The sequence below is a fragment of the Desmodus rotundus genome, chromosome 4 (genome assembly GCF_022682495.2).
Source record: "Desmodus rotundus isolate HL8 chromosome 4, HLdesRot8A.1, whole genome shotgun sequence".
NCBI lineage: Eukaryota > Metazoa > Chordata > Mammalia > Chiroptera > Phyllostomidae > Desmodus > Desmodus rotundus.
The window spans coordinates 19,454,257-19,468,221 of NC_071390.1; the positions used below are offsets into that span (position 1 = coordinate 19,454,257).

General features: G+C 43.9%; 2 protein-coding genes across 3 annotated transcripts in view; one reads left to right on the plus strand and one right to left on the minus strand.

Moving 5' to 3' along the window:
• The window catches only part of COL17A1 (collagen type XVII alpha 1 chain), a 48,520-nt gene extending 45,017 nt beyond the window's left edge, over nt 1-3,503 (plus strand). Inside the window, exons 48-53 of the mRNA XM_024555655.4 lie at nt 218-364; nt 655-1,008; nt 1,525-1,662; nt 1,924-1,986; nt 2,131-2,211; nt 2,534-3,503. Of these exons, the coding sequence (XP_024411423.2) occupies nt 218-364; nt 655-1,008; nt 1,525-1,662; nt 1,924-1,986; nt 2,131-2,211; nt 2,534-2,586 (836 nt within the window). The 3' untranslated portion in view covers nt 2,587-3,503. The remainder of the gene's footprint in view (nt 1-217; nt 365-654; nt 1,009-1,524; nt 1,663-1,923; nt 1,987-2,130; nt 2,212-2,533) is intronic.
• A 3,079-nt stretch (nt 3,504-6,582) lies between these two features.
• Nucleotides 6,583-13,965, minus strand: part of SLK (STE20 like kinase) — a 48,009-nt gene continuing 40,626 nt past the window's right edge. For both annotated transcript variants that reach the window (XM_053923576.1, XM_024555656.3), the window contains 5 exons: nt 13,451-13,575; nt 12,748-12,936; nt 12,070-12,195; nt 11,077-11,190; nt 6,583-8,567 (listed from right to left, as the gene is read on the minus strand). In XM_053923576.1, the coding sequence (XP_053779551.1) occupies nt 8,421-8,567; nt 11,077-11,190; nt 12,070-12,195; nt 12,748-12,936; nt 13,451-13,575 (701 nt within the window). In that variant the 3' untranslated portion in view covers nt 6,583-8,420. The remainder of the gene's footprint in view (nt 8,568-11,076; nt 11,191-12,069; nt 12,196-12,747; nt 12,937-13,450; nt 13,576-13,965) is intronic.

Sequence of the window (13,965 nt, forward strand, 5' to 3'; positions counted from 1 at the left end):
CAGACTGGCTGAGGGTGAGGGGACATGATCTGGGTTGAACTGGGCTCAGAATTGGGAGTGGGAGGACCAGTCATTCCCTGGTGGTGCTCTGGGTGTCAGCTGCTTTCTCCTCATCCCCTCCTCTGCAAGAAGGGACCACGTGGGGCCCTGGGTGGGAAATTCAGTGTTCTCAGCAGGGCGATCTCTTATCTTTCTCTTTCTCTTGCCTCCCGCTCAGCTGCTGGCTTGTCCTCCATCCCAGGCCCCCCAGGCCCTCAGGGTCCCCCAGGCCCTCGTGGGCCTCCGGGTGTCTCAGGAGCACTGGCAACCTACGCAGCTGAAAACACCGACAACTTCCGGAGTGAACTGATTAGCTACCTGACAAGTAGGTGCCCCTAACATGGCTGTTGCTCACAGGCCCCCTTCCCTGGCCTTGCTTCTCTCTGGGAGGGGAGCAGAAGGCAAAGGACCCTGGGGGACCAGTATGTGAGAGCCACCAGCCAGGGAAAGCCCAGGGTCTTCCCAGCCAGTACAATCTTGCTAATGGACAAGTGCCATGAAGTTGATTACATACCCAGCTTAGGAGTGTTGAGACCCTAAGAGAGACCCCTTAACTCCCACTTCTTCCTCTCTACCCAGACCTGAGCTCCCACTCATGCAGCTTCCCCTCCACAGGTCCTGATGTGCGCAGCTTCATCGTGGGTCCCCCAGGCCCTCCTGGGCCCCAGGGACCGCCCGGAGACAGCAGCCTGGGGTCCATGGATGGCTCCTACAGCCGGAGCAGCAGCTCCTCACAGAGCTCGTCGGTCAGCCGGGACACGTCCTACAGCTCTTCCATGGGCATAGGAGGGTCCAGCGGAGGCTCCCTGGGTGAAGGGGGAGGCTTTGGCTCAGACCTTGGCCTGGGCCGAGGCTATGGGACAGCAGGAGGTGGCATGTATGGTGGTGACGGCGGACTGCTCGGGAATGGCCTTGCTGGAGGTCTGGATTACAACGAGCTGGCTGTCCGGGTGTCCGAGAGCTTGCAGCGTAAGTCGGGAGACGCAGGCCCCAGTGCTGTGGGGGGAGTGGGAGCACATAAGCATCTCCACATCTGGGCCCTGGAAACGCTCTCTCTCTCTCCTTTTCGTAGCGCTCAGGCTGTGAGCCCTGCAGCACTGCAGTCAGGAGGACAGGGACTATTTTCTCCGTTTGGTCAAGGGGCCCCCCAGTCAGGGCTGGAACCTCTGCTGCAGGGGATAGAGAACGCTGGGGTCTCTGTACTTCGATTTCCACTAACTGGTGTGGGTCTCGGAAGTCTTTGTGACTTCGGCAGTTTCTGCTGGGGCTGAGGGGAGGTTGCTGGCAAAGAAGCCCTCCCTCCCTGAAGCTGATCAGCGTGGTGGTTAAAGCCTCTGATGAAAGCCTGCCTCAGCAGAGACTGGCGCCACTCCCCGCGGCAAGACAAGGAAGCTGTGGGGCTTCCCCCTCACCCAACCTAGTCTCAGTGCCCTGGGAGCTGGCTCCCCACGTTGAAGAGTGTGCCCACGCTTTCATGTTTCACAGGTCAGGGCCTGCTGCAGGGCATGGCCTACACCGTCCAGGGCCCACCGGGCCGGCCTGGGCCCCAGGGGCCCCCCGGCATCAGCAAGGTCTTCTCTGCCTACAGTAATGTGACCGAGGACCTGATGGACTTCTTCCGAAGTAAGGGCCTCCCCAGATCACTTTCCCAGCACGTAACTTGCCACACAGTCTCCCATGGAGCCTGCTCCACAGAGACCCGCCTCCTGGAAAACCTCATTGTTAACACTCGAGATGCTTAAAATCTGACAGATTCTGAACTTCCTTCTCCTCTTCCAAGCCCATACTCTACCACTCTACATGCCTGTGTTACTTTGAACGAGTCCCTGTATCTCCCAGCTTTGGAGGCACTGCTAGTCTAAGGCCTCTTTTTTTCCCTTGCAGCTTATGGAGCCATTCCAGGACCCCCTGGACAGAAGGGAGAAATGGGCTTCCCAGGACTCAAAGGTAAGTGGTGGCAGGCAGCAGCCACCAGCATCCTGCATAACAAGCTCGTGTTGAGCAGCAGCCCTGTCCCAGTGCTGTGCTGGGCTCTGTGCCACTCCTCCAGGCCCCACTCCTGGCTTATGCTGCATCTCTCTCTCCTCCTAGGTCAGAGGGGCCCCGCTGGGCCACCTGGCCAGCCTGGGCCACCCGGCCCTCGAGGGCACAAGGGAGAAAAAGGAGACAAAGGTAAGCCTCCGCTGCCACAGTTTCTGGAGTACTGAGAGGCAGGAGATTTGTTCCATAGCAAGCCTGAAAAATTAAGGCAAATGCCAATGACTAAAGGCAGAGCGTGCCAACAACGTAATTCGCATAACAATCAGGCAGCTGGGGAGAAAGGAAGGAGGGTGCCGATGCAGGGAGGAAACGGAGGACCAGTCTGGTAATGAAGCAGGGTAAACAATTTAAATACACTGATAGTCTTACAAGAGTTTATCTTTCAAGCCAGTTAAAGGACCCGCAAGCCACAAGATATTTTTTGACTTCCTAACTTTCATTTTCTACCTTTCAGGTGACCAAGTCTATGTCGGGAGGAGAAAGAGAAGTATCACCACGAAGCCTTGAGCCACCCTTGGCGGAACAGCCCCCAGACCAGTTCTTCCACTGGCTTATGGTGCTCTTCGGTCAAAATCTCTCCGAAGGGTGAAAGCTGGAATCCCAATAGCCTACTGACAACAGCACAGCCAAACAGTCAACTAGAACGCTCACTGCAGCCGGAAACAGTATAGACACACATAAATAATTCAGACACACAATCGGAGCAGCGTCGTCATCGTTGGGTAGACCTGAGCAGCCGCAGTGCTGAGGCGTGAGACTGACTCCTCTGCTTTCCAGCCTAGGGCCCTTGGCTGCTCACCACTTAGTTCAAGCCCTAACCTAGTGAAGCCAGGCACATAGAAGTTGGCTTGGGAGTCCTTGAGCTTTGCCTAAAAATGAGCTCAGAAAAATGGCAGATGGGTTGGGGGGCGGGGGGCACCTTCCTGGGGGTAACACTTGGTGGGGGTGTGTTCTAGCCAATGCTTCAAAGCTGTGCTATCAGCTCCTTCCCCTGCCCCCCTGAATCACTCCGCATTCTCTAGTCACATAAGAGTTAGTTGGCTATCGAGCAACTCTTGCAACTGAAAGTTAGGAAATTCACTTCCTCTGAAGGTGGCGACAGGGTTTCTTTCTAATAGTTATTTCTCTCTACATATCATATTCCCACTTGCTTAGAAAGTGTGTTTGATTGTAGCTATGATCTGTACCCACAGGACTGCAGCGAACAGGAGGCGGAGGGCGAGGGAGAGGAGGAGAGGGGAAACAGCAATCCTGCTGCTGGGCAAGATGCCGCCTCTGTTCTGCACTTAGGCAACGGCACTGGGTACGGGGCACAGTTGATTTTTAAAGCACTTTTCAATGTCTAAAAACATTAATGTGGTCTATTAGATGAAAGTCATTTCAAATGTAAAACTTCCAATTAAAGGATTTTTCCCCTTTTTTAATATCATGTGCAATCTAATTCATGTAACCAAAGTTAAGAAAAAAGAAAGAAAACACTTTAGGTTTGACTCTGACACTACCGCAAACACAATATTCTCGGACATAGTTTCTGGCATTTTGTTAAATCATTGAGATCCTTAAAGGCAGCCCTTTATCTGTAACTAATAATTCAATTTGGGCAATTACAATCCATACACCTGAGTCACCTGAAATAAGCATATATACAACAGGTGAGCAACAGAATTGTTCTCAATTAAGGTAGTGATTTACCCTGGGGAAAAGGAATTATAATTACACAGCAAGTAGTATGGAATACCGAAGTGCCTATGAAGGAAAAACGCACAAACATCAAATGCCCTACAGAAATGCAGGGTAAAACCAGACGTGCAAATTCAAAAGAGGCTAACTTTTGAATTTGTTACAAACTGTGACGCTCAATTGCTGGATAATTTAAAGTGGAGTTAAGTGAAATCTTCTGCACCTCTGTTCTTCTAAAAGACTGGATTGCTTATTTCTCATGTGGCCTCTCCCAACTCTCACACGCTTAATTCCACAACATCAAACTGCTAGCAGCAACCACCAGCCTCGCACCACACATTCCGCACGGTCTGTTTGCCTGCTCTGTCGTGTCCCGTTAGTACCTGCTCTGAATCAATGTAGGAATTCTGAAAAACAAGTCCAAAAGGCCTTCAGAATTTCGAACAACTTCTTACTTTCTCATGAAAACTCACTGCATATAATACAAGACTACACTGCGCCTTTTTAATGTTTTAGTTTTACCTAAAGTCTGAGTCTCTAGTGTTGTAATGGTTTCAAGGGCTCAAGTATTCTATTCTGTTTGATGATACTCCCTCGGTTAATCAGACATGAGGTTTCCCCCTGCTTACCTTTCTAAGCTATCCAAAAGTCTCCAGAGTTCTAAGGCCACGTGACATGAGTGAAAGGACAGAGCCAGGGAAAAAAATGGGCAGATATGTCCTCGGCTGGATGGCAATGACTCAGAGCCTCTTTTATTTCTATTAAAAAAAAAGAGAGAGAGAGAGGACTGAGGTTAAGGATGAGCTCGATAGTGTGCAATGGCCCTGGATTAGAAAGTGACGTGTTCTCTCTCCAGCCAAGAACACTAGCGAACGATGCTGCCTAGTATCTACTGAAACGTGTATGACCATTAAGAATGAGGGTATTTTTAGCAAGAGTGACGTCATATGGCTTGTGAAATGTTTGGTGAGAAGAGTAGTATATCCCAAGGGGGAAAAAGAAATAAAAATGTATGTGCATACATATGTTGGTGGGAATATGCAAAGTGCCACTCGTGAAGTCTGAAACGGTCAGCAGACCCGGAGGACTGCAAGCGTCAAAATAGAACTAGGACCAAAAAAGCTGCAAGATGTGCTCATGCACGACAATTCAGTTCTAAGGGTTCTCAATGACAAACTGCTTCTCAACACAGATTAAGAAATAACTTTATTGTTCCATTTGTCAATCCCATGATTGAAAAGACACATTGCTCCCAAGTAGACAAGAGGCATAATCTGCAACAAAGTTCTTTCTGAAAACTGAGCCTGTGAAGTTATTACACTGCAAATGAGAGGATCACAGAAAGCTGCGGCCAACATTTAAAACTGGTGTAACATTCTATCCAAAGCTTAGAGGCAGAAATTTTAAAGCTGTATCAAAACCATGTCAGCCACAGAAAAGCAACAATAGAGGCATTAACTGTTGTGCTCTCAACCTAAGAAAAGCATTTAAAATATCCCATTCCCTATAAAAGATCATTTCCCAGAAAAGAATTGATTTATTTAATCAGAAGACTATTGGAACTAGAACTAACTCTCCTCTTTCATCTCAGTTCTAGGTTTTCCTTTAATCAACACTATCTCTAGCTAATCATTTGACAGAATTTGGCTTCTCAGAAGAGACTTTGTCGTTTAAGCACAGTGTGGAATGGGAAAAAGTGTGTAGTTACAAAGGAACTGAAAAGAGTACAAAAGACAGTCACTTCTGAAACTCGCTGATGCTCAAGAAATCAGAGACCCTCCATTAGAGTGGATCTCATATGCCTGAGAGCTTTGTGCTTGAGGAAACACTACTTAGAGGTAGCTCTGGTTCTGGTTTATATCTAATTACAATTTGCTGTATCCTGTCAGAGGAAAGTAGTATTTTCAGCCAAGTATAAGCACTCAATTTCTTCCTTACCCACCCTATAGCTTCCCCATAGAAAAGGGTAAGAAAAAGCTTAATTGTGACCTTATACAGAATAGCAGCTAATTCAGCAATTCACTCCCAACTATGGATTGGCAGGACGAGGAAAGGCAACCTGGTGCAACAAGCTCTGTGAGCTAGACCTGCGGAAGCGTGGCGGTCTGGTGTATCACAGCACGCAGGGAGGAGGGGGCTGGGTAATCAGGGCACACACGTGAAGAATTTCTTTTACGCATTTCATAGCACATTCTGCCACAGCAACGGGGACCAAATCAGGAATGGATGTGACTATAATCTTTGATTTCAAACAAGTCTGCGCCCCTCCCTTACTCCCCACCTACACTTCATGCAAGCAAGATCACTGTTACCTATTTGAATAGAGGGCCTAAGAAGAAGTGGGCAGGGATGGGTGCAAACAACATATTCTACACGAAAACACTTTTTGAAAGTATTTATGTAACTTAAGTACTGTAATGAATGTTTCACCTCCGTATACGGTTTTGTAGTCCTGCACCCACAAGAATACGGTCATATCTGCAAGAGGACTCAGGCATAAATACTGAATCCAAAGGGCAGTTTTAAGGGAGACGCGGCAGTTGAAGATAAACTAATAGAGTGTCAACCGTTCTACTCTGAGCCTCTTTCCTTCACTCCATACTCTGAATGTCAAGCTCAAAGAAATAAAAAGACTCAAATATTCAGATCAAATAAGATTATGTGCCACAAACTAGCACACAAAATATCATTAAAATGATACTGAAAAAGTCGCTGCCTAAAGTATTAACTTTTTAAAAGCCAATAACCTGAAAATTTCAAAAAAAAGTGGTTTGAGAACTTCCACTCCTCTCCCTCTTAAAATAAATCATTAAATACACTAAGTAACTTTATACTGTCATTTTTATCATAATATAAACAATTTCCATCTTCATCCTGAATATTACTTTATAAAGATATATTTTTAAAAGGCTTTCAAAACATTTTTCAACCCAGCATTTGAGAATAAAGCATTAAAGGAGTTTTGTATACAGTAACACATTCATGTGATAAGTGTATGAATTTACAACCATACATAATATATGTATATATATATTTATATAAAAAACAAACTTGGCCAGAAGTTAAGGCTACCTACAAAGTTGTCCAAGTAAATTATGCTTGTCAAAACAATTACAAAATGAAGATCACACATGCATTTAAATCACCTAAACCATTGACGAAGTAAGGTTCAGTATTCAAAGTTTTCAAATTAACTGCAAGAAAGTGCTACAGATATTTACATTTTCTTAATATGATAAGTGTTCCCACAGTTACATTTAAATTTTTCACCAGCATCAAATGTAATATAACAAAAACTGAAACTTGTACGAGTTGGTACCTAGTACTCTTAAAAGAGAATAGGTTGCAAATGGCAGGCAGCAAGCATCACTTACAAATGTGATGTCTCACACACCACAGTGCAGTTCATAATACTGTTCGACCTGACACGTGCTTGAAATTCTAAGCCTCAAGAGGGACTAGCAGTGAGCATTTCATTAATAATTACACATATCAGCAACCACATGATAAAGGATTCAGGCTTTTCCCACTCAAATCAAAGTAAATAATTTAAACATGGAACAAAATAAAACCAAAATATAAATGACTTTATTTCAAAACAACTAAGTCATTTCCAACATTTGCCTAATATTTTTTTAAAAAGTATTCTGAACAAATGCCTCTTTTAAGATCTACTTCAGAAAATACATTTATAAATATAACTCAGAGCCAGCAGGCTTCTGACAGAGTTTTCAATGAATAAAATTTGCTAAGATGGGAGAAATCATTCAACCAGCTCATGGATTATTTTTAAAAAGTAAGTTGGGATAGCTAACTTTCTATTTCTTTTAATTTGTTGAGTTTTACATTTCCAATTAGAACATGTAAAAGCTACTTTTTTTTCATTGTTCCCAATTTTGTACAACATATGTTTTAGAATGACAATTTCTATCAAATGGTAAAAGAAGCAAGATTTAAAAAACAATAATGCTTAATGCTAAGGGTGTTTTGTTGAGTCAAACAAGGAAACCCTATTTAGACTCGGTTAAAGTTTAGTGTTTTAGGCACTGTCTTAATAAAACTAGCACCCTTGAGTATTATTAGCTCATGCCTAAACAGGTAATTATTTTAGACAGATTATTGAAACAATTTTTCTCTTTTAAAAGAATTTGTTGCTATTTAAAGATAAAATAGATGTATCTAATAAATCAGCATCATATTTTGAGAAACTCCTAGCTTTTTCATGAGAGCCGATTTACCAAAAGAAAGTTATTCCAACTCTCCACAGCAGAGTTTCAACTATAGAATTCAGGCATCATTGAGGAAAACCAGTATTTACTAATATTCAGTGACATAACAGGTTTTTTAAAAAATAACTTTAATCATTCCATCTCTATGAATTGTTTTTAGGTAACAGTGTCTAAAGAACACAATTTAAGACTGATACACAAAATCGCCTTGGGGAATTACTGCAAGATGCTGCACGCCAACACGGCCCAGCATCCATCTCAGTCCCTCTCCTTCGCCTTCGCTAAACACACACACGACGCACACACAACCAGCTGGAAGCTGAGGCAGATGATTGTCTCCGTGCACCCTCTAATGTAGACTGTGGCAGAAGATGAAGAGAACAAAATGACACATTTTAAAAGCCAAACCAGACCACAGGATGCTTCCCACTGTTACGACCCAGTGGAATGCAAGCTAGGAATAGGATAGAATTTGGAAATTCGACTCTGTGTTGATGGGTTAAGGCATTCAGACTCCCCGGTCATTTTAAAGAACACTTCCTGTTCCTGCAGTTTCCTGGCAAATTCTTCTTCCAGTGTCTTAAAAAGGAAGGAAAAAGAAAATCATGTACTGGTATTACAAAGAGAATTTATTCTGACAGCCAAGACAACACTCTTCTCCCCAAACACTTTCCCTGCACATTAGCCTATGGCAGCCCAGACTGCTCAGTAGGTAAGATGAAAGGCTGTGCTCAGCCCTGGGCTCTAGTCCTGTTTCAGCCGTAATAACGTCTAACTGGGGTCAGCCACTTAGCTGTTCTGTATTGCAGAATCATTTCACTCTGCTGCTAGAAATAGGGGGAACCCACCTACCGCACTGGGCTGCTACGTGAGGACTAAATGTGACCATGATGTACTTAACACACCTTAGAACTCAATAGATTGCGCCTATTATTAACTATTATCTGTCACTCCCATTGGAACTTACCATTTTCTATATTTTATTTTGACTATTGATGTGCGTATGTTTTCTCCCACACTGGACTATATGCTGTTTGAAGGTAAAACCTAAACCAGATTCGCCTCTCCATCCCCACGACACAGAGCAAATACAAGTGCTTGATGAACGTCTGAAGCACCAATGGCCCTGGGACGAGCGGCTCAGGGGTAAGTGTGGCTGGAGAGGTACAAGCAAAGTCTAGAAGAAGATGGAGGGATACAAGAAGGTTTCTCAGAAGAAATGAAGCATGAGTTTAGTCTCGAAGGAAAGATAAAAAGATGAGAGACAGGACAGGGAAGGCATGCCAGACAAAGGGAGCCGAAACAGCACAGAGGCAGGGAACTGCAAAGCTGGTGCGAGTCACGGTGATCAGACCCGATACTGGACCGTGAACTGGGGTACAGCGGTCAGTGGGAGATGAACTGGAGAGGTGGGCTGCGGCCAACGTGTGGCACTATGAAGGTTTCAAAGTCATATATAGAGGCATTCACACTCTTTTCTGATACAACTAAAGATTTATCTATGAGGGGACCCCAAAACAGAATATTTTTATTAAAAATTGTGTATTCTTACATGTTTAAACATCAGTCACCTTTACTCTCCATTGGATGTAATACACCTATTGAGACGTTTTCCCACTGCTCAAAAAGTTTTTTAAGTCATCAATTTTGATGCCTTTTAGTGTTTCTGGACATTTTTTTTGCTTCACCTCTTCCACACCAGCAAAACGTTTCCCTCTTAGGACTTTTCTCATCCAAGGAAACAAAAGAAAGCGTCTTGGGGCAAAAACAGGTGAATAGGGAGGGTGGGGCACAGGGGTCATACCATTTTAGACAAAAACTGGTGAACACTCAGCGCAGTGTGGGCAGATGCAGATGCGCTCATAAATCACCCATCAGGAAGCGAGCCAACGCACTGAGAGTCATCCAAAAAAACCCTACGTGTGCAACAGCGTGGATGGAACTGGAGACTACTATGCTAAGTGAAATAAGCCAGGCGGTGAAGGACAAATACCCTATGATCTCACAAACAAAATAAACTAATGAGTAAAAGAGATCCAGAGGCCGAGAATCATGGAACAGACTGGCAGCTATAAGAGGGGAGGAGGGAGGTGAGGACGGACTGAAGGAAGCTGAAGGGATTAGTCAAAGAACATGTATGAAGGGCCCATGGTCATGGACATGGACAACAGTGTGGGGACTAATTATGGAAGTGGGGGGCAGGCTGGGTGGAGGGGGGTGCAGAGAGAGAAAGTAGAACAACTGTATTAGCATAAACAATAAAAAATTTTTAAAACAAATTTCACTGAAGCCAAATGCAGCCTCTCACAACAACGCCAGCTGGTACACTGGTACAGAGGGGTTCCTAGAACACTCACCTGGCAGGGGAAGCCTGTACTACAAGGGGCCCACCCCGCAGAAGATAATTCCAGTGTTTTCTTGGGGATCCCCCCTGTATACCACTGTGACAATACCAGAGATGTTCTTCAGGATAAATGATCTGGTGGTGGCAGGCAAGCAGGAAAAAAGGAGAGGGCCCAGAAGGCCCATTAGGACATTACTGAACAGTTTTAAGCAAGTAGTAGGATGACAATGTGGAAAAGAGAAGTACTGTGACTGAATGTGGGTTATCATGGAAATGAAAAACAATTCAGGTTTCCAGCCTAGACGTCAAGAGAGCAGCAATGTGAGAACACGTGTTGGTGGAGGGAACTGGAGAGGAAAAAGGCAAGATGGAGGTAAGAAAAAGGACTTCAGCACTCCTCCTCCTCTGCTTGCACATTGTGCTCTGCTCCCCTGTATCTTTTTTAAAAATTTTTTATTTTACTTTTTCCATTACCATTTAACCTCCTTATCCCCAGTATCTTGAACTTAACTCCTTCAGAGAAATAATCCTACTGATCTACAACTGCTTACCACTAAACTCTGAACCTTTGGGGCACAGGGCTTTGGGTCCTCGCCTATGAATCTCCCGTACCTGACACATAGTAGGTACAGAGCCAACAGCTGGGAGGATGGGATGGGAGGATGGGTGGATGGATGGGTGGATGGATGGATGGATGGAGGGACGGACAGACACAAACATTTGAATTAAAGTTTTTAAAATTACCTTTTTCCTAGGTCTCAACTTCTCTCTCCATTCCTTTAACTCCTGGCTATGTTCTTCATCTAACTCCTTCAGTTTCTGAGTCTCGTGTTCAACCAATAGGTGACATTTTTCATTCTGAAAATAAAGTTTGGGTAAAAAAACTTCAGATCAACAAAGCAATTTTTCACAAATACAATTAATTATCTTCCAAAATAATAAGTTAATCAAACACTAGGCTATGACTGAGGTTCAAATTCTCCTCTAAAAACCAAGGGCCAGGAATTATGAAATGGGTCACAGCTTAATTTTTTTTTAATTGATTGAGAGAGACAGGAAGGGAGGGGGAAGGGGGGAACAGAGAGAGAAACATCAACGTGAACAACATCGACTGGCTGCCTCCCGTGCACGTCCTGACTGGGGACTGAACCCACAACATAGGTATGTGCCCTGACCAGAAACCAAACCCACGACCTCTCGGTTTAGGCCACAGGGGTGTAGAACCTGCAGCCTGTTGGCCACATGCAGGACGGCTGTGAATGCGGCCCAACACCAAATCGTAAATTTACTTAAAACATTATGAGATTTTTTTGTGATTACGTGTCAAAAAGTATTTAATGTGTGGCCCAAGACAACTCCTCTTCTTCCAGTGTGGCCCAGAGACGCAAAAGGCTGGACACCCCTGGTTATGGGATGACGCTCCAACCAACTGAATCACACCGGCCAGGGCTGCCTATGTCATTTTGAAAACTTTGTTCATCTTCTTTGAAAAATATACTAAAAATACTCAACACTGCTTTTGAAAGACTCAACTTCTCAGGTTATAATTTGTCTCATATGATATTACCATAGTTATGTAAAATCCAAACAAGTGCCTATGATATTTCACTTGGTCTATACAGGAAACAAACACCGGCACGGCCGCGAGCTAGGAGCAGCTCAGGGTGTTAACTGTAAGCGTCTCCAGCCCGTGCTGCCCACACACTGTCAGCTTTGCTTCCGCGCTTCGGGCCTAACCTGCAGCTGGTGCAGCTCTCGGACGTTGGCTTCACACTGCAACTGAAGATCCCGCATTTGATTTTCGTGTTTTTGATGCTGAGCCATTCTCTCATTTTTCTGCCTCTTTTCTTCTTGAGCAGCAAACTATAAATAGGAAAGACAAAGGTAAATATGGTTAACAAGCAATGTAATTTCTGCATCTTCCAATGGTACAATTAAGGAATTTAACAGAACTTAAAGTACAATAAATTAAAGCTGCAAGTAATAATATACTGTGACTCAAAGCTGGAGTTTATATCATGGGGGAAGGGAGGACCTCTGATTAAAACCCTGTCTTTCCTATCTGCTAAGTAACCTCAGTTAATTTGTGTGTGAGACCTGCGATTACAGAAATATAGTGAGACCACGTGTTTTCACTTAAAGAGCTGCCCAAGTCACCTCATTCCCAGGGCTGGCGTTAGGACCGGTCTAGCCCAAGATCCAGGATGGGCCATGGGAGGGAGGGCTCTGCCCCCTGCGGCTGCCTCCCTTGGAAGGCTAAGTTGGTACATACCATATATCTAGCCCCAACCCACTGAGCCAAAGTGACCATCACCAGGTGCAAGGTGGCTCTAAATATTTACATCACAATTATGTGGCACTCCTAAAGGTCATTCGAATTTGTTTAACCGTAAAGAGAATAATTCGCTTATTTACCTGTTTGATTTTTTCACGGTCCTGATCTGGAGTGGCCGTTGAGTTAATTCTCAAACTTTTCTTAAACATGGCCATTCGAGTCTTGGCTTCACCGCGCTGAATCTTAGGCAGTCTTGCTCTCTCTTGAGTCTGTCTGTTTTTCAATTCCTCAATAAGTCGCTGATTGTAACGCTGCATTTGTTCCGTTTCCTAAGAAAGTGTTAAACAGAATCCAATGATGCAGATATAATACTCAGGACCTACACAGATGTTCAAACGTGCCATTTTATTGTTGCTGTTTCCCAAAATTACTCTCTCCCTTACTGCATACAAACCAGCAAAATATTAGGCAAAAAATAACTCATAAGAAAAATACAAAGTTATCGGGAATGAGTTTTATGGTGAAACTCTCAGTAAGTACAGGGACTCCACAATTCTGAGATACTTGAACCATAAATGGACCCACAACAGCTACCTGTGAGAGACCAAGATGGATGTTATCAGAGGCCACTGAGCACTGTAATTAGTACCTTCCTCAGAATTGGTAAAAAAGAACTCTGCAATCATGATCGACATACAATTCATTACTCCAAACTTTATCAGAGACATTTTAAGGTCAAATAAAGAAATCTGAATGCATTCTCTAAGAAATATAAGTTTCAAAAATGAAATTCTCACTCTGCAAACTCTAAAATGAACAAAAAAAAATGTTCCTTTCATTAACCTTCTCATGGCGCTTGAGTAACTGATGCCTTTGCATGAAATACTGATCTTTAAGTTGCTGTTTGAGCAGCTGGTGTTTTTCTTGTAAGTGTCGCTCCTCAAGCTCCCAAATTGCAGCTTCTCGAGCTGGAAGAAGAAAGCAATTTTCAAAATGTCACTTTGATCTTCTCACTAATGCAACTTGGTCTTCATTTTAATATTTACATAAATGTGTTCTATATACACTAACTTTTACGCACTGACATTCTGAACCATAAATGAGATATTACCAATGTAAAGATAACATCAATTATTACTTTCAGTTCTGTTCTGATGTCCTATAACAGAATGCCCCACCCCCAATACCAAAATTCCATTTAATCATCTTCATGGCAATTACAAAAAAAACCTAAGCTATTTCTTAGGGCAAATAAGGGCTTAAAATCCCATTCTATCATGTAGCCATTAAGTATACCGACAATTATAAGAAATAATCAGTATATAAAGTTATTCGGGTGCATTTCTAGCATCATCTGG